Here is a 26089-nt window from a genome sequence, read left to right on the forward strand (position 1 = left end):
GCCAAGGAGAAGCACTGAGAGCTTGGGAGGCTCTGATGGTCTCCAGCCTGACGGTCCATGGATTGAACAGGATGAGCTTGGCCAGTTTCCTAGACTCTGTGCTAACCACGGTCCCTGATGTCTTCCTATGGTCCGGGCTGCCTGCGAAAAGAAATAAACCATTTTGATTTGGTCAGTAGAGGGCAAATGATGAGAAAACCAGTCAAGATCACCCTGCATTCAGAATGAAGTGACAGTTGGAGAAACTTGGGGCCAATGGCTCTTTTTTCATAGATTCCCAGAACCCACATGGCCCCTTTGCTGGCCCAGCTGGGGAATATTGTCCCCTTTGGGGAGTGGATACTTTCCTATGTCGTACCATGGCAAGCCCACTAAGGAAGGAATTATAGATGGCACCTCCTCTTTTTCTCAAGAAGTCATCAGGCTGGGTCTCAGCCTCTCCTTTCCCTAAAGACCAAGCAGGGCCTGGGGCCTTCCCCTTCTTGATTCTGCCTCTCCTGCCTTCTGTCCCTGTGGCACTAGGACCCTCCATCAGTCACATGGGACAGAGGAGCCCCAGGGAAGCTGAAAGCTCAAGCCCAGGTCTGGACTGAGACAAGTTCTTGGCCTAGCCAGCCCCTTTTACTGGATAGAGTTAACACAGCCATGAGGAAGACCCAGTATTTTAATGTCTTTGACCCTGAGCCCCCCCTACTTCCCATCCTGTCCCTTCACTAAGGCAGTACAATCTTTAAAAACATAGTTCCAATCACCATTATGTGTTCAGAACCCCCCAGAGCCCTTCACTTTCCAGACTGTGAGTTACACTGTGTTCACTAAATTCATATGTGAAGTCCTGACCTCAGTACCTCTGAGCAGCACTGTATCTGGTGATGGTATTTAAGAAGGTGATTAAGTTAGAATGAGGTCACCAGGATGGCCCTAATCCAAGCAACAGTGTCATCGTAAGAAGAGATTAGGACATAGACAAAGGGGGAGAAGACCTTGCGAGACATAAAGGGGCCAGTTAGCCGAAGCCAGAGAGACATGCCCCAGCAAACAATTCAGACAACACCTTGGTTGCAGACTGCTTCAGAATTTTGAGAAAATAAGTTTATGTTGTTTAAACCATACATTCTGTGGTGTTTGCTATGGTGGCCTGGCATAAGTGACTAACGCAGAGGCTAAAATCCCAAACTTGCCGTGACCTGTGGGCCTTCCCAGAGCTGTGCCTTTCCTCTTCCTGTGGCTCGCCTGCTGATGCTGGGCCTTAGCTCCACCTGCCTCTGTGTGGTCATGCCTTCCTCTGGGCCTTTGCATATGCTGTCCCCTCCACCTGCCCTGCCTCCCCAACCTCCTGAAAGGGAGGCCTTCATCACCGCTGTCATCCCCCTGATCAGAGCCCTCTGTCACCCTCCAGCCCAGCACCTGGTTCCTTTGCAGACCTTCCCTTGATTTAAGCATCATATTTTATTGCCTTAGGATGGAATTTTCCTCACATTTCAGCGCTTCGGAGATGACCACACATAGCTCTAGTTAGTAGTGCATCGGACTGGGTCAGCGTCTGCCTGTCTTGGTGATATGAGAATGGTGGTGGTGGTGGTGGTGGTGGCGGTGGTGATGGTGGTGATGGTGGTGATGGTGGTGATGGTTCAGCACTTTTATACTCGTCTGGTGACTCTGCCATCTTCACTGATCTCATTTTCTCCTATTGTCCCCATCGGCTATTGTGTTGCTGAGGATAAAGTGTAATCACATCAAATGAATGTCACCATTATAGACAGGAAGGTAATTCTGCTTGTGGTCAAGTGCTGATCCTTGAGAACAAGTGCCTGAATGAGGCAATCCATACTGGCTAGAGCCATTCACTACTTCTGTGAGAGATTAAGATTCGGATTTTAACACCCCTGAGAACCAGCCAGATGGCTCAGTAGGTAAAAAGGCTTGCTGCCAGGCCTCATGACCTGAGTTCAATCCCCAGAACCCACAGGGTGGGAGCCAAGTACTGGGTCCTCCAAGTTGTTCTCTGACTTTCACATACATGTTACTGCACATGTGTCCCCACACACGTATATAAAATAACTTAATGTTTAAGAAAATTTAAAGCATCCCTAAAGCACACATGCCTTTAATCCCAGCACTTGGGAGGCAGAGCCAGGAGGATCTCTGTGAGCTCGAGGCCAGCCTGGTCTACAGAGTGAGATACAGGACATGCACCAAAACTACACAGAGAAACCCTGTCTTGAAAAACAACAACAAAAATCCCTAAAACTTCATATGTGGATGCAGTAACCTATTCAGAAATAAACGTAAGTTAACTAAAAATCATTAATCATCTTTTGAAAGTTTGGAAAGATGACTGGGAATAACGCGCACACACACAATACAAAACTCTTGATAAAGAGAATGCAAAACCTAAGAAGATACTTTTCAAAAATCCAAAATGTGAAAATACCAAGGAATAAACGTAATACAGGTCTCTATGATTTTCTGAAATACATAAAAGATTAGAACAACAGAGTAAAGTATCAAGACTGGTTAGTGAGATTTAATGTGGTAATGATACTGCTTTCCCAAACTGAAAATTAAAAGTCCCAAGTAGGACCAGGACATGAGACTCAGTGCAGAGCACTGGCCTAGCACACATAAGACCCTAGATCAGTGTTCTCAAAACCTGTGGGGTGCGGCCCCTCTGGAGGTTGCATATCAGACATCCAGCATCAGATACTTACATTAAAATTCATAGCAGTAGCAAAATTACAGTTATGAAGTAGCAACAAAAATAATTCTGTGGTTGGGGATCACCACAGAATGAGGAGCTATATTAAAGGGTCACAGGGTTAGAAAGGTTGAGAATCACTGTGCTAGATTAAGACCCCAGCACTTCAAGGGAAAAAAAAAAATCCCAAAGTTGTTTTGTTTTGTTTGAGACAGGGTTTTTCTTTGTAGCCCTGGCTGTCCTGGAACTCACTCTGTAGACCAGGCTGGCCTCAAACTCACAGAGATCCTGCTTCTGCCTCCTAGTCCTAGGACTAAAGGTGTGTGTGCACCACCATTACCTGGCCCAAAGGGTTTTTAAAATAGTTTATCTAAGAAAGAAAGGTGCAGTTTTCAAATACATAATGAAACTTGCAGCCCCCAGCAAATACACTAAAAACAATAGTAATCAAAACATAAGGCAGAGGGATAGACAAATGGATCAGTGAAAAAGATTGCCAGAAATAGAATTACACATGTACACACAATGGCACAATGGCCAGGTTTCAAATTAATGGAGAAAGGTTAGTTCACTTAATGTAAAATATTACAGGAGACCTGGGCTTGTGATAGATGTCTGTAATTCTAACACTCAGGAGGATCTAGATATTAAGGCTAGCCTGGGCTACATGTGGAAACTCTGTCTCACAACAACATACAACCAACTACCCCCCCAAACCAAAAACTAAAATAAACCCAACCAACAAAAATCCAGAGAATGTTGTAGCAATTGGTTGTTTATTTGATAAAAGTCTAAAAGTCTACCAGTCATTTGGCAAATAAATACACGAAAAATCACATCACACTAGCAATCAAGACATGAAAATTACATTAAGTACAGTTTGTTAATCAGATCTACAAGAATGAGACGTAAAAGGCATAAAAGCTGACAGAAGGAAACTTGACATGCTACAGCAAACTAAAAGACACAGTCCTTGACCTCAGAACACTGACTCTGGAAGCTATTCTGCTGAGAAATAGTACATCCTATAGCACATTTACAGTTCAAAAGCTTCCCATTTGCATGTTCAGAATCAGGTCATTGTTATTGACTTATACAGTGTTGTCAAAACTCATAGTATAGATGTATTTGAATGGCATTTAAAATAAAATAAAAATCTCAGGAGCTAGCTAGGAGAGTGGCTTCATGGCAGAGCACAGGTTTACCACAATCACCTGAGTTTATTTCTCAACACCAAAAAGAAGTTTAAAAGTTCAGAACAATGAAAACAAACAAACAAAAGCATTGTGATGGTGCTGCATGGCCCCCAGGAGAGAGCCTGACTTGCACTAAGGGAATGGCATGCCCAGCTCCCTAAGACCCCTACGGAAGTTTCTCTGGAAAATGTCTCCTTGTGGAAAAGGCTTGTGAATGAGTACACTCATTTATAAGCCCGCTGGGCAGTGTTTTGCTCTTAATCTTTTGACTGTTGTTTATAAATGGCAAGCTGCCCTCTGTCCCTCGTTTGGAAAATTCAGGAGCTGATGGCGCCCAGGCCTGCCAATGCCTGGCTTGAGGTTCCTTCCTTGCCTGTTGTGAGTGAGTGCAGACCCAGGCAGTACCTCCCAAGAAAACCTCTTTTGAGCACCGAAAGGAAGCTTTATTTTAGATAAGAAAGTAGCTAGCACTTGGCCAACATGGTCCTTCTGCGCTCCACTTTAATGGGCGAGTCCTTCACGGAGGACATTCTGAGAACACCCCCTCAGTCCCAAGTGTCTCCAGCATTACCCCTGAGGTAGAAGCTGCCTCACTATTCTGTGGTGGGCCCTAGAGCAAGTATGCCCTTCTCCCCATTGGAAAAAATAGTTCCCATTCTTTCCTTAATCCACGAAAGAGGCTGTAAACACCTGAGCAGCAAATACCTCATCTGAGGGAGGCTGTGGATTAGGTGGGACCAGCTCAACATAGCTGAATAACTAGTTCTGGCAGGCGAGGTGCTACCTGGGGCACTTATAGAAGAGTGTGTCAGGTGGCCTACCCAAGGGGTCATAAATAGAATAGGTCTTTGCAGGAAGCATTGTGCCAGTGTGCTGGAGGGGGTCTCTGGTTTGTTCCCACGCATCCTTAGCCAGCTATGAGAGTCCCTGGCTGAGGATTTGCAGAGCCACTTTTTGCTCCATGTTCCTGTGCTGCCCTGGCCTCATCCTCCAGGCTTCCTCACCAGACAGCCCACGGTACCCTGAATTTCTCGGATGTTCACCTGACACCATGGGACTGCTCACTCATACCCTTCCTTCCTGGCTCCCCAGGGCTCCCAGGCCTACCTGTCTTCAATGCACAATTCTAGTTGAAGTCCAGTAAGGTTCCTGACGACTTTCATTTCAACTACTTGTTCACACATTGGGCAGGTTCTTGGGAGGGGTGCATGTGGTGGCATCACAAGGCAGAAGGCGGACTGTGGTGCTGTGGTTGAGGGGCAGTTGCCCCTGGCAACCAGAAGGAGGCAGTGATGCCTGCTCACTGACCAAGCTGTTGGAGTGGTACAGCTCTCCCAGGGGAAGACAAAGAATGGGAAGGCCCAGGGATTGGGGAGCCAAGTGGCTGTGAGGAGTGCAGCAAGAGTTAGTTAGGAGGCCATGGCTGAGCCCCACGCAAGTGAGGTGTGGGAGAGACTGGAGGAGAAGAGAAGGTTAGAGGATGGTGGGCTGTGGCATGGCTGTCACCTGGAACCAATGCTGTGTGTGAATTCCCTGAGGTCCTTGTTGTGAGGTGGCCTGCTCTAGAAGGTCTAGGCAGCAAGAGAGGTTTCTAGCATCACACCAAGGATCTCTGGGAATCCAGCCTCACCTTGGCTGGTCAGCACATTGCATAAGGTCTTGCCCTCCTGATTCAGGTCGGCTGCTTCCTGAAGACTCCGAGGTTCCCCATCTGGGTGGTCTGCAGTGAGAGCCATTTCAGCATCCTCTTCAGCCTCCAACCAGAGCTCCTGTCCAACTGGAAGACGGAGCGGCTCTTCGACCTCTATTACTATGATGGTTTGGCCAACCAGCAGGAGGAGATTCGGCTGACTGTTGGTGAGATACCCTAACCCGTCTCCTCAGGTAGCCTCCAGGCTGCTCCAGAACCAGCCTTAATATGCCTTCTTGGGATACTCATGGGGGCCAGAGAGTGATGCTAGCCTGGCCATCCTGCAAGAGAGGGCCATGGATGGGCCTTGAGCACTTGATATTTTAAGGGTGGAAGCTTTGCTGATAGGTTTGGATTTGCTCTTAAGGAAGTAGGGAGTCGCGGGAGGTTTTAGAGCAGGAGAATAATGAGACCACATGTGTTTTTAGGGAAAAAAAATACTGTGGTACCTAAAGTAGGGCATGGGTTTGGTGGAGGCTGGAGGTGAGAGGCCAGTGCACTGTCTAGGGAAGAATCCATGACCAAGAGGGATGGTAGATCCAGTTAAGATGGAGATGAGAGCATGATACTCAGAGGGTTGGGTTGTCTCTCTGGAGTTGCCTGTCCTGGATTCAGGTCGAGTGCATATCCTGAGATGATGTGAGTGCCTTTTTCTCCCTCCTCCCTAGATACCACCAAGACCAGCCCAGAGGACAGCTGCAGCGACCTTGTCCCTCCCCTTGAGCTCTGTATCAGAACCAAGTGAGTGGGGCCATTGTAAAACTGAGGCTGGGAGGTGCATTGACTGGGGACATTAGACCTGCAGATAGAAGGACAAACAGCTTCCTGTGTGGCTTGATGAATAGGGTGTGGTCAGGTAATACCAAGCAGCTGATAAGACACTGGGTTGGGGACTTATACTTAAGCAGGTATCTTAAGTATAAGGGCTGAGGGAGAGTTTGCTGACTTTGCAGGAGCTGGATAATGGAATAGAACTGGAAGAGGACATGGATGGCCATGGTGTGGTGGGGGGTGGCTGCCTACAACAGCAGTACCTGCCTACCCTGGTGTGGTATAGCCAGTATGAACACTGAGCAGAGATGTCCCTGACTCGGAGGCACCTCATCCAGACTCTGCATTCAGGGAAGGTTGTAGCCCAGGCTAGAGCTGGGAAAAGCCTATCCCTTCCTTCCCTAAATATTTTGTTGTGCCCTAGGCTGGGGCTGTGCTCTGCAGAGCCTGTGGGCTGTCACTGGGGAAGCCTCTGGCTTACTTGGCCAGCTCTTCTCAAAGTCTGTAGTGATGACTGGGAGACCTTAGTGTGTGGTAGAGAAGCATCGAGGAGCATCTTGGGAGGGAGACAAGGTTCTGGTTGCTTTTCCAGGGATGTAGTGCATTTCATAGTGGTTCTGAGCACGAGTTCTGGAGCAAGGCTGCAGGCTGGCTGTGAATACACTGAACTTCATTATCTGACTTTGTCATCTATAAAGTGGGGACAGTGGCAGCCTGAAGCCCACATGGATAGCTTTCACTGTCATCATCCTTGGCACTCATGCCTCATGCTGTCTCAAAAGGAATCTGTTTCCCTGACTTCGGCCCTGAGAGTCTGACTACCTGAAATACATATGGCGTACCTGGAATCCCTTGCAGACAAGCCTTTGAATGGGACTGAGGAAGAGAGCAGGGACTGTCTTGGCACAGTGGAAGCTTCAGGAAGGGGAAATGGGAGGGCTACAGGCACATCTCCATTGTGCCAGTTCCCCCCCCCCCCCCCCCCGCCCAGGGATACAGCATTCCTGTAGGGTCATAGGCTGGCTGTTTTCATCAGAGGATTAGGGGCACATGTGGGTCGCTGGCCTTTCAAGTACAAAGGGCCACTCATTCAAGGTGATGAGTGAAGGGCTTTGAAGGGGAAAGGAGGTGACATTGGCCTTGGCATTTAGTGCAGGCTAGTACAGGAGGCCACAGGATGACTTTTCTGAAGGAGAAGGGCCCCAACTGCTCCTTAGGCATAGCCTCTTTCCTCCCAGACCACTGGGATGCTCCTTGATACCTCCTTTTGACTTCCTCTTTGCACCCCTCCCACCAGTGGTAACCCCGAATCTCTTCACTGCCCTCTTTTGACAAAAGATGGTTCCTGGTTGGCCAAGCAGCCCTCAGCCTTGACTGGGTTTCCTGAGCTCAGCCTCTTGAGCACTTAGTTGTTTGAGAATGGCTCAGGGTTTTGGCCCGTCTTGAGGTGGCTGGCACGGAGCTCAGTTCAGAGTCATCGAGGGTGGGCTTGGATCTCTTCTGTTGGTGCTTTTGTCTGTTGGGACGATGCCTAACCCATTCTATCCCTGTGACTCCTTGTGAGGGGAGCTGGAGAGCAGGTTGAGTTGGTGCCTGGCTTTCCATGCCCTCGCTTCTGCTCCCTGACCTGGGCATAGCCCTGGCCTCTTCAGAAGTGCTTCCCAGTGTTTGTCATGGAGAGAAATATCACCATTTGTATAGCATACAGGGCTAGGGACAGCAGGCCTAGGGGACTTCGGGGATCCCAGGCCCCGTCCATCCCCAGGAAGCCTAGGGGAAGCCCATGTGAATTTTGGATTACTCACTGGGAAGTCATCCCAGACATCAGCTCCTTTGCAGAATATGTTAGAACTGGAGCCTCCAAGGCGCCCAGGGCCTCTGTGCTGAGGCCAGAGGATGTGAAACTTTGGTGCAGTTCCTAGTTACTACTGGTGCTACAGCCCTAGGACCACTTCAGAAAATACTCCTTCTTCCATTTGTGTTTAAAGTGCATGTTCGTGTGCGTGTGTGCGTGTGTGCATACATACCTATGCATACTATGGAGGCCAGAAGAAGGCAGCAGGTATTCTCTTCTCACCAAATTTCTTTGAGGCAGGGTCTCTTGTTGAACTTGGGGCTCATGTTTTCTTGGATAGTTTAGAGGCCAGCATGGCCTAGCAATACTCACATTGCAGCTGGAGTTAGAGACATATGTGGGGCACCTGGCTTATCACCTGGTGCTGGGATTTGAACTCTGGTCCTCATTGGTGCTCAGAAAGCACTATTAACTGTGGAACCATCTCTCTAGGCCCTAGAACTACTTTTCAGAAGTGCTCGTTAATGATGGGTAAGGGGCTTCCCCGGCCCCATCTGTGTCCATCTGCCTTGTGAACCTGCCTTTGCGAGGCAGTTATCATGGAAGGTACCAAGCCTGAATGATAACTGGAGGCCAGGGAACGTTATTCCTAACTACAGGTTTTGGCCTGCTCTACTTTCTCGTTACATTCGCCATGGTGGGTCTACCTGGCCAGTTACCATGGGAGCTCTTTCCCAGGGATTTTTCCCAGAATTATTGCCGGAAGGCTGAGTGGGTGAGTGAAGAGTGGAATGGTTGGATCCCTGTCCCCTCGATTCGTCAGATAACATGTCACTGTAATGGGAAACAGCAGGCCAGGAATCCACATCCAAGGGGATTGAATTACAAAGGCTTTGTGTTTTGTTCTTGCTGCAGATTCTCAAACAGCTCAAAGGAGGAACTTGGGAAAGTGGCCTCTGAGGTCACTGTGGGGACCTGCTGGAATGGTCTTGGCTATGGGGATGAGGTGAAGGGGCGAATCCTGCTGTCTGTAGACCTGCCTTAGAGTACAGCTGGTGCCATAGCCCATGCTTAGGTCACTGCCAAAACCAGAGTCACATTTCAAGTACATGGTGAGATGCAGCTGAATGTTCCGAATCCTCCTGTCTGTGGATGAGAAGAGTGGCTAGCTGGAGCACCTAGTGGGCAGTTGGCACGCTTCATGCCAACTCTCATGGAAGCTTTGGTCTTGATTCTTTAGAAGAAACAGCTGGATACGAATCACTTCCCACTCTCAGGGAGTTCAATCAAATGGAAGTCAAGTTCAGAATCAACCCTGATCCAATGTAGGGGAAGATGACCTCTTATCCTTACATCCAGCCTTGCTGCTATGCAAGAACCTACCCTACAGGATGAACCTATCATCACATATCTGGCCAGCTGGCAATGGGCTTAGTCCACAGAGGGGTGCCCAGCCACCCCTCAGTCTAGTTCCTTCTTTAATAGATGGGGAGGTATAGGTTGTACAGTCACTGAGTCCAGCTGCATAGACTCTCACTGTCCCAGCCCAGTGGTAGGTGACCGAGTGGACAGTGTGATTTCCTGCCACCTGGCTTTGTGGTCACAGAGGCATTGCACAAGCCCAGACGCTGGGTTTTGCCTTCAGAGAACAGCAGCCTAATTAGAAACAATGTGAGGTCTCTGTGCTGTCCCTGCTCTTGAATGATGCGTATCTCAGCCCCACAGAGTGTCTTGTCACGTTTGCTGTGTCAGGAATGTGGGGTCCATCTCTTGCCCCTCCTCCTGCTGTTCTGAAACTGCGTCAGCCAGACCAGACTCTTTGGGGGTCATTTCTAACAGCACACACTGACCTCTCCCAGGCTTCCATCCTCACTGTAGTGAGAGAAAAATGAAACAGTTGTCAGCAGGCCAGAGAGGAGAGGAAAGAGCTCATAACCGGGCCTGGAGCTAGGGCCCAGATGTGTCTGTTTGGAGGTTCAGACAAGAGATGGAAACTGGTTCCAGCCAGAGTCAGTGTTTCTGAGGCCTGGAAGAGGCACATCCCTCCCTTAGGGATGCCCTCCTATGCACCCCACTTCCCTCCTGCTGATGCCCATGCCTGGGCTCCCCATTCACAGTGCCCCTTAGCCACTGAAGGGGCTCTCCCTGGCATCCCACAGTCTGTGTCAAACACTCTTGTGATGTGCTGCTATCCACATATTCCCCCTCTGCCCTGGCTTGTCACATCCTACAGTTTGTTCTCCTGAGCTCAGATCTGTCCATCTATCAGTCAGGTATCACTACCTCTTTCCTGAGCTGCTGTGAGAAAGATCCACAGAAGATTGCCTGACCTTTATAGGGGGCTCTGAACATGTGGGAAAGGTAGGCAGGGAAGGGAGCCGATGGGGAGAGGGCATGGGGGTGAGTACAGGACAGTGTGCTGAGTCGTGTAAAGAGTGAATGAAGACCTGGATTTCCATGTGGGGTTCTGGGGAGGCAGTGGGCTCTTGAGTAGATGTATAATGGAGAGCTGGGGTAGCGGAGTGTCCCCAGACCTCAGAACTCTGGGCGACAGGTGACATCAGCCCTTTCCGAGCCTAGCACAAGTGCTGAGAGACACCTCGAAGCCAGATCTCTTCTGCAAGGGGCCTGGATCTGAGCCTGGAGAAGGTTGGGTATGCCAGGGGAAGGACTGGCCACGGCCACAGGTGGCAGGGAGCATGCAGGGCTAGCTCTAGAACCACTTGTAATTGAGAATGGCCCAAGGGACAGAAACTTGCACAAAGCTGTCTGGAAGATCAAGGCCAGCAAAAGAACCGGGGTGTATCTTCGGCAGCCCGGAGCATTGAAACCACGCCCGCCTGCCTTTGGCTGCCGCCTCACATGGGCCCCTTTCCTGTGTGAAGTCCATCAGGTGTGGCAGTGGTCTGATTCATTTCAGGCTGCAGCCAGCTGTGCTGCAGTGACTGCCCTGAGGCTGGGGGAGGAGTATTTGCATGCCACGGCCCTCTCCCGTGAGGTTGCTATTGACTTTGAGCTCAAAGCTCAGCTATTAAGTTGGTGGTCCTTGGTAGGGTGGTTTTTCATCTTTGGGATTATTTGTCAGTCTTGAAACACTTTCGGCAATTACAGTCAGGGAAAAGAGCACAAAATGTCCCATAGTGAGCAAAACAGCTCCCACACCAGAATTATCCAGTGCCAAGGTGCTTTGAAGTGCACTGTCTGCCTGCCTCCTGAGTTACTGCTGCTGACAGCTGGGCCATTGACTCCCGCTGCAGCTTCGGGCACCTCTCCATCTCCCCCATTCACCTCTGTGCAGCCCTTCCTTGCTGCTGCAACAGCCTTGTCAGAGCTCTTCACTCAGACCCACTGTCCTGCTCAGCCCCTCCCGCGCTCCTGACGGCTCTGATTCCTCATACCACGGTGAAGTGCTTCTCTCCGCTGCATCTGCCTTTGCACTTGGCCAGGATGGGAGGGCTCGTTTCCTTGTGATGGCTTCGAAACCAACCATAGACCCAGCAGCGTGCCAATGAGGCTCCGTGACTGGTGTGACACGGATGTTCGGTGACGGGTGAATGTGACTTGCTCTGCACTGAAGCCAAACCCTATTCTGTCTGTCTGGGAGCTCGTGGGAGAGCTTAGGTTTGTCTCCCACGGGGAAGGTAGAGTCTGGGGGTTGAGTGGGTATGAAGAGGATGACAGTCTAGACTTTGGGGACCAGGCTGAAGGAGGATCTGTCCCTCTCCATTGTGTCTCCTTTTTGTCACTGTTTGTTTGGACTTCTGCATTTAAGATGTGTGTTTCAGGGTTTTGTTGTTGTTGTTGTTGTTTAAGATTCATTTATTTATTTTATGTATATGGGTGTTTTGTCTGCATGTACATCTGTACACCAGAAGGCATTGGATCCCATGGGGTTACAGTTGCAGAAAGTTGTGAGCCAGGATCTCCAGAAGAGCAGCGAATGTTAAGAGCATCCAGTGGTCTCAACCAATGAGCCATCACTTCAGGCCCCTAAGATGTGTTCTTGGTACCCAAGACATTGCTGCTTATATACAAATCTTACTAGAACAATAAAAGGATGTTTAATGGTGTACTTTCAGAGCTGCAGAGATGATCAGGAAGAGATAATTAAAATTTTCAAATAGCATTATATTGTTACAGATCACTGAATCACTACTAACTCAGTATCTGCAGTAGATCAGCCTGCCTTTCAGAACTGCTCTACCGATACCTGCTCATATATATGCCAGTTAGAGTAGGGACCATTTCCCCTGCTCATAGACCTGTGCTGCCTCCCCTGGGACCTCATGAGATACCAACCCCCAAGCCTGACCAACAGAAGACTCCTCATGTAACAGTCGGTTTCTCCAAGTTCTGTCAAGTTGCCCACCAGTACAGTGGCTGTGTCTACCACTCAGACAGTGGAATGCAATGTGGACACCTTCCATCAAAGTGGGTGTGTTCTGTCTAAGTGAACAAACTTGGTAAGAGTCCCCTGGCTCTACCTGACATACAGGAAGCTTGGGAAGTGAGTAGTCCAGAGCAAGAGAGATCACTGAGCCACCCAGTTCTCCCACATCTAGTAGATTATGACACCGACCCCTGGGGTTCTCCTGCTGATGACTCGGAAGGATGCAGGCAGTGTTGAATGTGACGGTTGCTTGGCATTTGCTTCCAAACACAGGTTAGGCTGGATCTTCTACGGGCGATTCTGCCAGCACTGGGTTTTGAAAGACCTCCTTTTGAAGTTGTTTCTGAGTACTGTGACCAAAGCAGAACCAAATGCCTGTCCTTCAGGGAGTTAGGGATGGACAGCCAGAAAGCTGCATGACCCTAGGGGGTGAGGCCTTTCAAATGACACCAAAGAGAACACAGAACTTTGGGGACAGTTCCTCAAATGCATATTTATGCCTAAGCTGGTTTTCCCCACCTACCTATTCCAACCTTTTAAATAAACTGGGTTTTAAAAAAAATACTAAGAAATTTTCTATTCATGTTCCATACCAACCACATATCCTCCCTCTCCTCCCCCCTCCTGCCCCCCCAGCCTTCTCCCCAACCCACCCCCATTCCCACCTCCCAAGGTAAGGTCTCCCATGGGGAGTCAGCAGTGCCTGTTACATTTAGTTGAGGTAGGTCCAAGCACCTCCCTATGCACCAAAGCTGCTCAAGGTGTCCCATTATAGGCACTGGGCTCTAAAAAGCCTGCTCATGCACCAGGGATGGATCCCAATGGAAGCCCTAAACAGTTCAAATTAAACAACTGTGTCACCTATCCAGAGGGCCTAGTCCAGTACTATGGGGGCTCCACAGCTATTGGTCCACAGTTAATGCATTTCTACTAATTTGGATGGTCGTTTCTGTATGTTTCCCCATCATGATCTTGATGTCCCTTGCTCATAGAATCCCTCCTCTCTCTCATCAGTTGGACTTCTGGCCATGGATCTCTGCATCTGCTTCCATCGGTTACTGGATGAAGGCACTATGATGACAGTTAGGGTATTCACCAATCTGATTATCAGAGTAGGCCAGTTCAGGTACTCTCTCGACTACTGCCAGCAGTCTAAGGTGGGGTCATCCCTGTGGATTCCTGGGAACTTCCCTAGCATCCTGTTTCTCCCTATTCCCATGATGTCTTCATTTATCATGGTATCTTTTTCCTTGCTCTCCCACTCTGTCTCTGTTCCAGCTCGACCCTCCCATTCCCTGATGTTCTCATCCCCCATCCTTTGCCCTCCATCACCTCCTCTCACTCACAGTTTGCTCATGTAGATCTCATCTGTTTCTCCTTCGCTGGGCGATCTATGCATCCCTCTTACTCCTTGTTAGCTAGCTTGTCTGGAGCTGTGGGTTGTTAGACTTTTTTTTTTTTTACACAAAACATTCAGATACCTAGCTTTTCTGGAACATTGACTAAGGTGTACATTAGGGCAGCTTTCTGTCTTACACAGGACTTTCTCACATCCTCGGTGCTTTGGGAAGTATATCTTGTCCCTGTTGTGCCCTGGTGGGGCAAGAATGTGATGTTAATTGCTCCTGTGTGGCTGTGTGCAACTTCTGTCTTCCACACTGAAGAGCATCCAATGGGAGAAAGAGGTGCAGAATTACAGCTAAGATTTGTTGTTGTTGTTTTTCCCCAAATGACAAGAACTCTTTTTTTTTTTTTTTTCAAATGGGAAATGGGATGATATAAAACAGAACATATGAACTAGGGGAAATACAGTTTGTACATGTATCAAGAAGCTGCTTATAACCTACAGGAAAGTGAGTTAGAAGACAGAGTGAATATGAATCCTGCTACCTCTGGAACAGCGTAATTTTCAGCCTAAAAACTAGAGATTCTGAGGCAGCAGTGCAGAGAGCTGGAGAAGACAAGGAGCAGCCTCCAGGGAAGGAAGCTGGGAGTTGAGCCGGAGGATGGGCTAATAAGGGTGAGGGACATTGGGTCCAAGATGAATCATTCAGTTGTCACTCCATAAAAGTGGGGAGGTTTCAGGACCACCTGAGAATATAAATATCTGAGGGTGCTTAAATCCCTTCTATAAAATAGCATAGTATTTACATAGGACCCACACATCTTTCTGTATAGTTTAGTCTCTGGATACTTAGACTATCTAATATGGAAACGCTCATTATACTATATTGTTTACAGAATAATGACAAGGAAAGTCAGGCTGTACCTGTTCAGTACAGGCTCGTTTCGTGGCTTGTGGAGGGTGCGTTTTGGTTGCTGCTGTTTCTTGTTCTACAGATGGTTGATCTGTGGGTGGGAAACCAGCGTGTTTGAGTTGTGTTCATGGGGCTTTGACCACAGTACCTAACAAACAACTTAAAGGAGAGAGATTTTGCTTGGTTTGTGGTTTTTGGGGTTCAGCCTGTCTGGGTGGGGAGGGCAGCTTGGTTTTAGTGGAAGGATCATGTGGTGGAGGATGGTCACATCATGGTAGACCAGGGAACTGAGTCTGACAGGAGCCAGAGGTTGGGTATTACCTCCAGAGACTTACTACTAGTGACCTCACTTCCTGAAGGTTCCACAGCCTCCCAAAATGGCACCATCGAGAATTCAAACCATGAGCCTGTGGGGGACATTTCAAATTCCAGTCACATCTCTGTGGCTAGATAGGGCCTGCTGCTCCTGCTCATTCTGTTGGGAAGTGCTGCATGCAATGTTACTCTGAGAGAACCTGTTTTCTCTCTTGCTAAGGTTCCCATTTTGGGAACTTTGGCTTTCCCAGAGAGTTACTGAATTAAAACAAGTACAGCTTCTCATTTTCCCTTGCCTGCAGCAGTTATGATTTGGACTTGACCCCTGGATTTGAAAACATGATGTTGGTTCCCTCTCTCATAAACTTCATACACCGTGAAAACATTGTTAAGCCCCAGTCTCCTGCCCTGCCCTATAGTGCTGTCTGGCAACATCCATATTCTAATTCATGTTATCTTAGGATGCATATATAGGCAGACTACCCCTAGTGATAGATTTGCATAGATTCTCCATCTGCTATAAATGTGATTCCCATCAATTGCTTGGAAAATCAACTCTATGGATTAGAATCAGGTGTTAGGAAATCCCCTGGTCTCACCAACAATAACAGTCCCATTGGATCTGAGATACTACCATTTATCTACCTAGTTTTCCTTAAGCTTTATTTATAAATCAGTTTTCAAAACCTGTCTTGTTCCTGTGGAACTCACAGACCTCAGTAGCTCCCGTGGCACACAGAGAAATGTCCTGTCTGTTTTCCGCTCTCCAGCGTCCTCTGCATCTCTTTCCCTGCCTTTCTGGCTGTTCTTCTGGACCTTGGCCATCCCAGAATATTGATTTCCCTGATTCTACACAGGTGCCCCTGAAGGGCCATTGTCAAGCACTGCTGGATAAGAGCTGGGTCCGGATTTCCTTGGATGCCATAAATCATTAGAAAGCTGTGGTGCCAGCACCAGGCACAGTCAGCCGTGACACAAATGGACAAGTTGCCTGTCACCTCTGCCTTCCCTATTGTTACTATATGGGCGTGTAGGTTGGGCAAAGCGGAAATCTAGTGGGCAGGGTGGAGTCCTCAAGGCCTCCTTCCTGGGCCCCTGCAGCTCTAACACTCTCCTGTCACTCTCTTCATAGATGGAAGGGGGCATCTGTGAACTGGAATGGCTCAGACCCCATCCTGTGACCCTTGGATACATCAAGCTCTGGCTTCAGCACTCATCACTGGGATGACCCCTAGACCCCAGGTCTTAGGGTCAAGTCTCTCAGAGGAGCCCTCCTGCCTGACTTTGCATGGCCACACAGTCATTCAGAGCCTTCCAGTTTCTTCTGTGAAAGGCCATGGTAGGGCCTGCTGCACCACTGAGGTTCCCTCCTGACACAGCTGTGACTGCCAAAGACAGGAAGTCCATCAAAGACCCTGCCTTTCATCTGCATCCCTCCTGGACAGCCCTCTCTCCAAAGCCTCTGGTGTAGCTGGCCTTGGGGACTCTGGACACTTGTTACTACAGTTTCCATAAAGCTAAAGTCAAATCTATGACTGAGACTTTGTGGTTCATTAGTGTGAGGGGAGTGCAGATCTGCTCTCATCGTGGCCAAGGTGGGACAGGGAAGTGGAGGCCCCCCAGTAGGCTAAGTATCTCCTAGCCAAGATCTGAGGACAAGCCCTGCCCTTTGTCTCAAGGATGTCCTTGTCAGGTCCCCCGGTCTCTCTGTTTTCTGCAGGAGCAGTATAGCCTACGATGCAAGCTATGTGATCTGCTGTCCAAGAGTAGCCCAAACCAGGGAGACCTCCTTCTCCTATGAGGCCACATGAGGATGGGGGTGAGCCTAGAAGGAGACTGGAATGGGCAGGGCTAGAAAGCTACACAGGGAGTGACTTTTTGGCCATGCACGTGAGCCAAGAAGATGGAGATAAGTAGAGGGATGAAGTGTAGACTTTCCTGTGGTTATGGGGAGAACTGACTGCCAATGTGAGTGGGCAGGGCTTTGGAAGTACTCACATTGCAGAATAAGGAGAAGTACTCACATTGCATGGGAAAATGGTATATTCTGCATTTCACTTACTACATTGGTGTATATATATCCTGTGGCTTTCATCAAGGAATGTGATAAATCAGCAGTGGGAGGCTGGGGCATAACTACAGGAGTGTCTGGATCAAAGCCAGAGTCCAGGGCTACTCACAGCAGTTCACAAGAGGGACATGGGGCAACGTTCCAGCCCTCAAAGTCCCTGTCATATGGCTATCCAGGTAAGAAACTAGGACTGAAATATTGATGAAGGCAGCAGGTGCCCTAGCTCAGGGGCCATGAAGAGGTGGGTGCTTACACACAGGTGTCAAGAGAGAAATACGGGAGTCGTAGATGCTTCATGTCAGCCTGTCTTTGGCCTCCATATGTCCCCATGTGGTTTAGGAGCCAGGCTGCTCTAGGGCTCTTTCCTCTACTGTAAGAACACACCCCCTTTTTAGGGAGTTGGAGATTTGGTGGGGACAACTACAGAGCTTGTCTTGTGTTTCTCTGGATAGGGCACACACTGTGTCCCAGCTGCAGATCTTTGGGGCGACAGGGAGGAGTCAGCCATGCCATAGGAGAATGGGAGGGCGGGGATGGCTGTATCCTGCACCGGGCTCCCTTGGGGCTTGCTGTGTAAACTTCAGTGGCCATTCACAGCAGGTTCCCAGTAGAAATGCTTCCTATATCTCCTTGAAATGTTTATGCATTTGTTTTCCTTGGCCAGGGATGGGCAGCTGCAGAGTGCCTGGCTGAGGAAGTTGGTTTCCCTGCAGTGGCCTTGTTTATCGGCCTGGGGAGGAAAAGTATCTTTTCAATGAAACCCACTTAGTCTCCTTGCCAGGGGCGCTTTGGCAGCGCTAGAGAAAACAAACAATTCCCAGCATTGCTGCAGAAGGTTAACCCAACAAAGCGCGGAGCTTGCTTTTCTAGGAGCCCAGATGCAGATACTTAAACGATGCCTTGGAGTGGAAGGTGGGCAGAGCTAGGTACCACCAATTCCAGGCTTTGAGCCAGAACACATTCTCAGTTACCCTCTCAGAGCTGTAGGAACGAAACACATGAGGCTATCTATGCTTCATGGTCCACATGGGCTCCTTGTTTTCTAGGGATGAAGTGGGTAGGCTTCTGTGGCACATAGCCCTCTCCCAACCTGTATTAAAATCTTTAATGTTCACATACTTGTATGTTAAGGAGCCATAGTTCTCTGTCTCTTGCTCTGCTTGGAGACACACTCTGAAATTCACAGAAAAATTCTGGGGCCTGTCTTACTTAGCCTTAGGAGCAAGGACACATCTCTTCCTGTCCTTGAAGCTGATGCCTCTCTACAAAGACACCCTTGCTAACTGCCGGACCCTAACTGCTCACCTTCACTCATGTCCAGAAGGGGGAGGATGGCTGGCTTGGTAGGACATTGGCTCTATTCCCTTAGAGTACACAGAGCAGTTTCCAGGACAGCAGGAGTTCCTGGGGGTCAGAACTAGGCCAGGGCTTAGACATGTCCTAAGGTAAGGATACATTCAGACTTGGCCTGATTGCCCTCAGTGTCTGTATGGATCACAGGCACGGGACGAGCACGGACCAATGGACAGCAGGGCCCCCAGTCAGCTAAGAGTGAAGAGACCTAGTTACCACACGCCTTCAGCTCTGCTAAGCAGCAGTGACAAGCGAGGACTTTTCCTTGTTCTGGATGCTAGCTTTCCTACTCAAAGAGTGATCCTCAGAGCAGCAAGCGCTGCTGAGAGGTTCTCATCCAGGTCCCATCCAAACCCCCGCCCCCCAGCCGAAATCTGCATTTTAAATTGGTGGACCAGTTCAAGCCTGAAATGCTCTGCTGTAGAGCTTGCTATTTTTGTGAAGTTCAGAGGGGTACACAGGAAACTCACCTTGCAGGTCTGGGAGGAAGAAGCTGCCCCAGCATCCTTCTGACCCCCATGTGGCCCTGAGCACTTGACTTCCACTTAATGAGCCCGCAGCAGCATTCTAGCTAAGATGAAGAGGGTTCCCACACTGAAGCACCTAGAACAGGTCTCAGCACTTTGTGAGGGGTCACTGGGCGTTGCTTGCTAGGTTCTCCGATGGACGAAGAAGGAACCTCGTGGAGGAAGCTGCTACCCTGGGCCTTCAAGCACAAGTGAATAATTGAGTGAATGATCATCCCAGATGGAAGGCACAGTGTGGGCAGACAGACTGTGGCAGTCACAAAATCTGTCTACCTCATTGTGTGTGAATAGTGTTCCCAGAGGACCAGTGTCAGGAGCAGAGAGCAGATAAAGACCCCATATGGGGCTGAGTGGGGCACCTTCCCTTGCAAAGGAGATTTGCTTTGAGTTCTGGGTCAGGTCTCTTTCCCTTCAGGTGCACAGGGCAGGAGCAAGGGTGAGAAGGCAGCGTAGGTGCACATGCATGGGTAAGATGGTGATGCCCCGTGCTACCACAGGCCCTGGGTAGGGTCCTGACACGTCCACCAAACCCTCAGAGGATCCTCAAAGTTATAGGAGGCCATCAAACGAGGCAGCCAAGTCTTTTGGCAGATGTTTGGCTCCACTTACCAGAGTTTTCCCTCCTCCCTAATCATGCCCTAATCCCTCATGGGGCTGTGGGAGGTGTGATTATCAGGCAAAAATGCCAGGCATGTGTGATAATGGAGATTGCTTCATGCACACTGCAGGATGGGGGTTGGCAGGTAAATGGCATAGCCAGGTGTAATATGACCAGGACTTCTGTGTGGGGCGGCAATCTAACCTTTGGGTAGCCCTGGTAGAGTCCAGAGAGGGCTCAGGACCCCACTGGACAAGCTGAGAGCTCAGTGATGGCCATAGACTGTGCTCTCTCCCCTGCCTCCAGTTCCACAAATACCCATTCTGTGCCTTTCTTCAAGAGAGTCACCAGAGACCTTCTTTACCTCTGCAGATGGGGAAACTGAGGCACTTTTCTTCTGTGGCAGGCTCTTGGAGGCCAGACCAGCAGGTGGTACTTAGGTTGTTGGGGGTGGGTGGGTCCAGTTTGCTTCTCCTGGTGTTCTTCCCACCTCCCCTTCAGCCCCGAGTGAGCTCCATCCACCTGAAATCACAGCAGCAGATTCTCCATGAGTCTGTCACTATTGAAGCCTTCCTTGGTGTTCCTTGATATGGCTGGTTCCTGCCTTCCTGCTCCCGTTCCAGCTGTCATGTCCTGTCAGTCACATGGGTTGGCTCCAAAGCCCTCCCTTGAGAAGCCCCCAAGGTACTTTCATGATGCTCTTGACTTCTTTGCCACCACTGCAGATCCTGCAGGGGTCCTGGTCAACGGGCTGTCCCAGAACACAGATGCACCACGCACACATACAGTGCAGCCCTGCATCTAAGGCATCATGCTGCTTTGCTTCTCCCTGGACCCAGGGATCTTCCCTCCTTCTTTCCCCAGGTACTGATCCAGCCGAAGGTAACAGCTACAGGCTTTAAGAAACCCTGCCCTGTCACTCTCCACAGCCTGTCTCCACCAACAGCCTGTCACTGAACATTGGCCTGGGCATCTAAACCGTTGGTTCAGGGTGTGGTTCTGAGATTAAACCTGGCGCCTTTCCTGTGGCCCCTCCGATAAGAATGATCCTGGGTGTTTATCTGGTACTTTTTTTTTTTTTTTTGACCCTTTTGAGTCTAAGAAGTCTGACAAATGCCAACTTCTCTAGGGAGCCTCGGAGAACTTGGTGATAAGCACAGTGCATAGCCACCTCCCTGTAGCCTGATCACTTTCAGGGAGCTTGAGACACTTGGGTTCAATACCATCCCTAAGCCCTGCCCTGCCCTGCCCCTTCCTGCCCTAGTACAGGAAGAACCTGGAGCATGATTAATAATTACATGGGGACAGTGTGTAAACAGCCACTGCTGTGCATGGGAACCTTGCTCTGAGGAAGGGTTGTTCACAATTGATCTCCTGCCCCCTGTCCCACACATTCACGAGCCCAATTCTTTCTTGGATGGCTCTGGGTGGAGCAGACAGACAGGCTTCCCGTAGGGAGGAGTTCTTGAAGAGAAGGTGGTGGTGAAGCACAGGTGATACCCTGGGAGGCCAGGGGGGAAGCAGGTGCACAGAGGATACTCTGGGGATGTAGCGACCAGATGGAAGGGGCCTGGGGAATCTAGGGGTGATAGGAAGGTTAAAGATGTCAGAAAGGAATCAAAAAAGACTTTGAATAGGTTGCAGAGTTTGAGCATGAGTACCAGGGAGCCACAGCAGGCTCTAAGGCAGTGATGGCTCCATGCTGTGCTCAGAAGACTGAGATGTCAACAATATGGACAGTAGACCCTAGACAAGAGACTAACTTTAGAGCTGGAGCTAAAGGACAAGGTGGGAGAGAACGAGGCAGCCTAGGAACCAGGTGGGTGCGGCCATGTTCTGGATTCAAGTCCTGCCGTCACCCCTACTTCTTGCCAAGCAGAGCTTGGCCTAGAGCAGCTGCTCCCTCTGTTGGCTGCTCTGGCAGCCACGGTTCTCCCAGAAATAGTCTGTAAAACTTCCCAGCCTCAGATGAAGGTTTCTGCTACTCACCAGCCTTGGCAAATCATGAAGGAGGGGCCTCAGGTTGGGGAGGTGCCAAGCCTTTGTTCAGATGCTGGCCATGACTGGACGCGCTGCCCATTGTTTCCCTTACTGTTGGCGACCTTGGGCCAGATGGCAAGCATTGCTTGGCTCCTGTAGGCTAGCATTGTAGAATACAGCCAGGCTGGCGGAATGGTTCTCAGTCCCTTGGTAGCCTTGGACGGGGCTCTTCCCGTGGGGATACTCGGTGTTCCTGTCTGTGTTCTGAGGGTCTGAGATACCTCTCTGGCCAGCTGGGGTTTCAGCAGCCATAGTGAAAAATGTTCAACCCCCAAGGACCAGGAGCTCCCATCAGATGTCAGCCCCAGGATGGGTCTCTGGTACCCGTGACTGGTGTCAGCTTGAGAGCTCTTATATGGGTCAGAGGCCCAAGTCTGCCTTTTGCTGCTGTTGTTCACCCTGGGTTTGGGGGACGCCAATCATGGGTTTTGTGCCACAAGACAAAGTAGGGAGTTGGGATACTAGAGTGTTTATGATTTTGAACTTGGATTTTGAACTTTATGATTTTGAGCTCGGTTTAGGTCTTAGCTCCTGTCTCCCGTCTGTGTCACCTGAGTTAAATTACAAAACAGCAGGTTGGGAGGATAGCTCAGTAGGTAGAGTGTGTATCTATCACATACAAAGCCTTAAATTCAAGTCCTAGAATCCCAACATTTGGGAGGTAGAGGCAGGAGGATCAAAAGTTGAAGGTTGTCCTTGGCTGTGAAGCAAACACAAGGGCAGCCCACATTCTGAGAGACTCTGCCTCAAAACACAAATGAGGGAACAAGCGAACAAGTGAAATGACTCTGTGCCTCAGTTTCTCTACTCTTGCGATGCTAATAATGGTAGCACATGTTACCCCTCTGGTGTGAGGATACCCCATAGAGGGCTTAGAGTGGAGCTGGCAACTAGAAGTGCTCAGGAGGGTTGGCTTTGCTCCTGTGAGATGCATAGAGGGCCTGAGATGCAAGTGGGATGTTTTGGTAGAATGAGGCTGGCTGGAACTCATGTGTGTTGGCTGAGTCCTGGATGATGCTGGTCTCAACATCCCCAGAGTCCCTTCCTAAATGGTGTATCCCTTTCCCTCGGGCACCTCTGACCTCTCCTGGGCCACATGGAGAAATGCCTTCTATTTTGGTTTGGCCCTCCCTATACCAGGCTTTGGCCTCTGGTTTGGAAAAATGAGACTGGGCCACACGATGAGCCCTGAAGCTGGGCCTCTCTCTTCAGCAGTGACCGCTTCTGAGAATGAGACCGGAGGCCACTGTGACAAGCTCTGGGTGCAGCCTTGGTGATCCTGGGGACAGATTTGGAAACTAAGTCTGGGGCTGCTCATCCTTCCTTCGTGCTCAGCTGCTCTGTGAAGAAGCAGGGGGTGCTCCAGGAGGAGCAGCGGGTACTCCAGAACATATCCATGGCTGAGGATGGGTGGAGTTTCCTGCAGCCCACCCCCCCTTATCTCTTCTGGTTTCCTGAGGTTCTGGGAGCTTGTGTAGCTGGGTGTCCTGATTCTACACCGGGCCCTATTGTGTGGGAGCCTGACCTTTCCTTCAGTTCAGCCCTCTCCCCAAGGGTGAGCAGCACCCGGAACAAGTCAGCAGCCCACAGACCCTGAAGGCAGCCAGCTAGCTAAGGTGGGCAGCTCTCAGCCTAGGCACTTGTAAACCTGCTTCCTATCATTCCCACACCTTTGCAGAAAATGCTAAGCACTTAGGTGCACACAGCTTGGGTTTGTACCTCTGGCGATCTCCTGTTTCCTTTTCTGGAAAATCGTCAGGGGCCTGAAAGCTGCTTCCACAAGGGAGGCTGGGAAGGGGTCGGTATGTTCCAAGGATGGCTGGGTCCTTAGAGCCTGCTCTCTGTTATCCTCTCAGGTCACTTGAGTGTACCTGTTTAAGAACGGAAAACAGGGACTAGACAGCACTTCCCCACGGCCTCTTAACAGGGGGCCTGCTTAGGTCTTTCCCCTCTCTGTCCCACCACCCTGTGCTCACCTCACCTTCGGAAGGCTGACTGGGCTAGGTCCTCACTCAGCTCTGCTCCTCCTCCACTGGCTAGGTGGGACGAGTAGGGCTCCCTCCTGTAGAGCCCCAAGTTTCCCACTTCCAAGTCCTCTGCCTCCAGCAGCATGCTCCAGACTGCCTCAGGCCTCCATATCTGTACATAGTGCAAGAAGAGGTTTGCTGAGATCTCCACTGCTCAGAGTTCAGGTAGGAGAAAGAAAATAGACTGCCACAGCAGGGCCTGGAGATGGCAGGGGACATCCCATCTCATCCTCCCAGTCCCTCTCTCAAAGTCAAACCCAGCCAAAGCAAAGAAGCCTCATGGGAATCACGTATGTGCCTGGCATAACTAAAAAGCCACCCTTTCCCTTCTTCTGCTTGGACCGTCCTCTATACCACCTCCCTTCCTTGATATAAACAAATCCATCCCCTCCTCCGGGACACCTTTCCAGGTCGATGAGAAGAGGCGGGGCTTTGCTGCCCACAGACCCACACTGCCACTTCCTGTCCTCAGGCCTGAGTCTCAGCTGTCCTCACTCATGCCCTGCAGGGCTACGTGATGGTACATCACAGATCTACTTTCCATCTTGTCTGCAGGCAGGGGTGCTCAGCTGGCTGGTGTCCAAGCCATTGTACAGCATGAAAATGTTTCCCTGGGCAGGGATGTCAGTTTGGGCCCAGGATGGGAACCAGGGGCACTGTGTTATCATATCCCAACCATCTCTCTCTGGACAAGAGACTTACCATAAAACCACACAGAGACTGAGTCCCTCCCAAAGCACACCCAGTCACAGTCTGCTCTTCAAGACTCTGACTGTAAGGTGTTTAGTCAATTCGCTGGCAGCCAGAATCAGGGAAAATACTTTCTACCGATAGCAAACAGCTGCCTTGGTTATTTCATGGTAAGAACTTGCGAACAGTTCTTTGCATTCTTGCAATGACTACCAGCTCAGGTGGAAGTAACAATCAGTTGTGTTCAGCCACTGACATGGTAAACAGCTGGCTGCATTTGAGAGTCCTGACAATTCAGCCCCTTACCGCTCATGGTGCAACTCTGGACTAATTGGCATTCCTTGGGAGTGTGTTAGAACACGGAATTCATAGGTTCTACCAGTCGGACTTAGGAATCAGAGACTGCGTTTTAAGAACTCATGTTCCTGTGAAAAGCTGAGACATGCCAGGGACTCAAGACGGAGGCTTCTAGAACAGATGGGAAAGGTCCATACAGGAATGCCTGTTAGACTTCTTCTCTGTCCTCTGTGACTTCGTGGCCCCTCAGGTCGGGCCCGCCTGAAAAAAAAATCAGTCTGCCTTTGACCCTTCTACTTTGCTCAGGCAGGGTCGGGTTCTGAGGACTGTGGGGTTCTTTGTGCACACTGAGCACTCTACAGGGTGGTTTCTGAGGCAGGTGGTGGGCATATGCCTCAGCTCAAGAGTGACTGGGCATCCTCTGTGGTTCTGGGCTTCCCTCAATAACAGGCAGGGACACTGTGTTATCATGCCAGGCTTGGGTGCCATACTGCTACTGTTACAGGGCAACCAGCTCCAGAGACTTGGAGAGGCCCTTCAAGGAAGCTGCAACTTGAGAAGGTAGACTCTCGAGTCCCCATTCTGATCTAAAGAGCTGCTACTTTGTGGAGGAGAAGAACACACTCGGACTATGGCCTTGAAGCACAGCCCCGGAACAGGCGGCTGAGTAACTAGGAAAGTATGAAAGAAGCTACTCAGAGCTGCCCTGAGATGGGGTAGGCTGCCTGGGAAGGGAAGATGTGTCAGGCAGGGGGCAGGACTTACCAAGGGGCTTTCTTATCTGATAATGTGTTTATAGCCCTTCAGTTCCAAAGCATCTGTGGTTCAAACACTGCCTCCTCCAGGAAGGACTCTGAAACTTCTGCCCCAACAACCAGCTGCTCCCCAGTGGCATCTGGCTGTGCCCTGGGTCCGTTAGTCTTTCTTATGAGTGTGGGCTCCCTGCAGCTTGCAGACCAGGGCTTGGGTCTCCACTCCTGACCATCCATCCTAAGCCATGAGGGTAATCAGAAAGGAAGGAATGAACCATGCTACCAGGAAGTAGCATGCCTTTTCTGGTGTGCCCAGTGCATTGCTGGAACCACTCTGCCTGGCAAAGAGAGATGGTGGCCCGCTATAGATAATGTTTAGGGAATCACTTGAGCCTGTAAGCCTCAGTTTACCAATGTGCAGTGGGGTTGTAGTGACCAAAGCCCCAGCTGCTCCCGTGTTCTGAGATCCTGGGAGTCAGGGGAGGAGTTCAATACAGGTGACTGCAGAGCCCCAGCGTAGAAGGCAGGGAGTCCTTGGAAAGTGACGTAGTGGGCCACAGTAGCAGAGCAATACCACAAAGCAAGGAGAATTTGTGTGGCTCCGGGGGCTGGACTGGGTGC

At 50.0% G+C, this 26089-nt stretch overlaps 1 protein-coding gene across 2 annotated transcripts in view; it reads left to right on the forward strand.

Annotated features, from left to right (window-relative positions):
- Nucleotides 1–16632, forward strand: part of Mindy4 (MINDY lysine 48 deubiquitinase 4) — a 107322-nt gene extending 90690 nt beyond the window's left edge. For both annotated transcript variants that reach the window (XM_036182645.1, XM_036182646.1), the window contains exons 16-18: nt 5571–5751; nt 6253–6325; nt 16246–16632. In XM_036182645.1, coding sequence (XP_036038538.1) covers nt 5571–5751; nt 6253–6325; nt 16246–16294 — 303 coding nt within the window. In that variant the 3' untranslated portion in view covers nt 16295–16632. The remainder of the gene's footprint in view (nt 1–5570; nt 5752–6252; nt 6326–16245) is intronic.
- The last annotated feature ends 9457 nt before the right edge of the window (nt 16633–26089 follow it).

This window comes from Onychomys torridus, chromosome 3, assembly GCF_903995425.1.
Source record: "Onychomys torridus chromosome 3, mOncTor1.1, whole genome shotgun sequence".
Taxonomy (NCBI): Eukaryota; Metazoa; Chordata; class Mammalia; order Rodentia; family Cricetidae; genus Onychomys; species Onychomys torridus.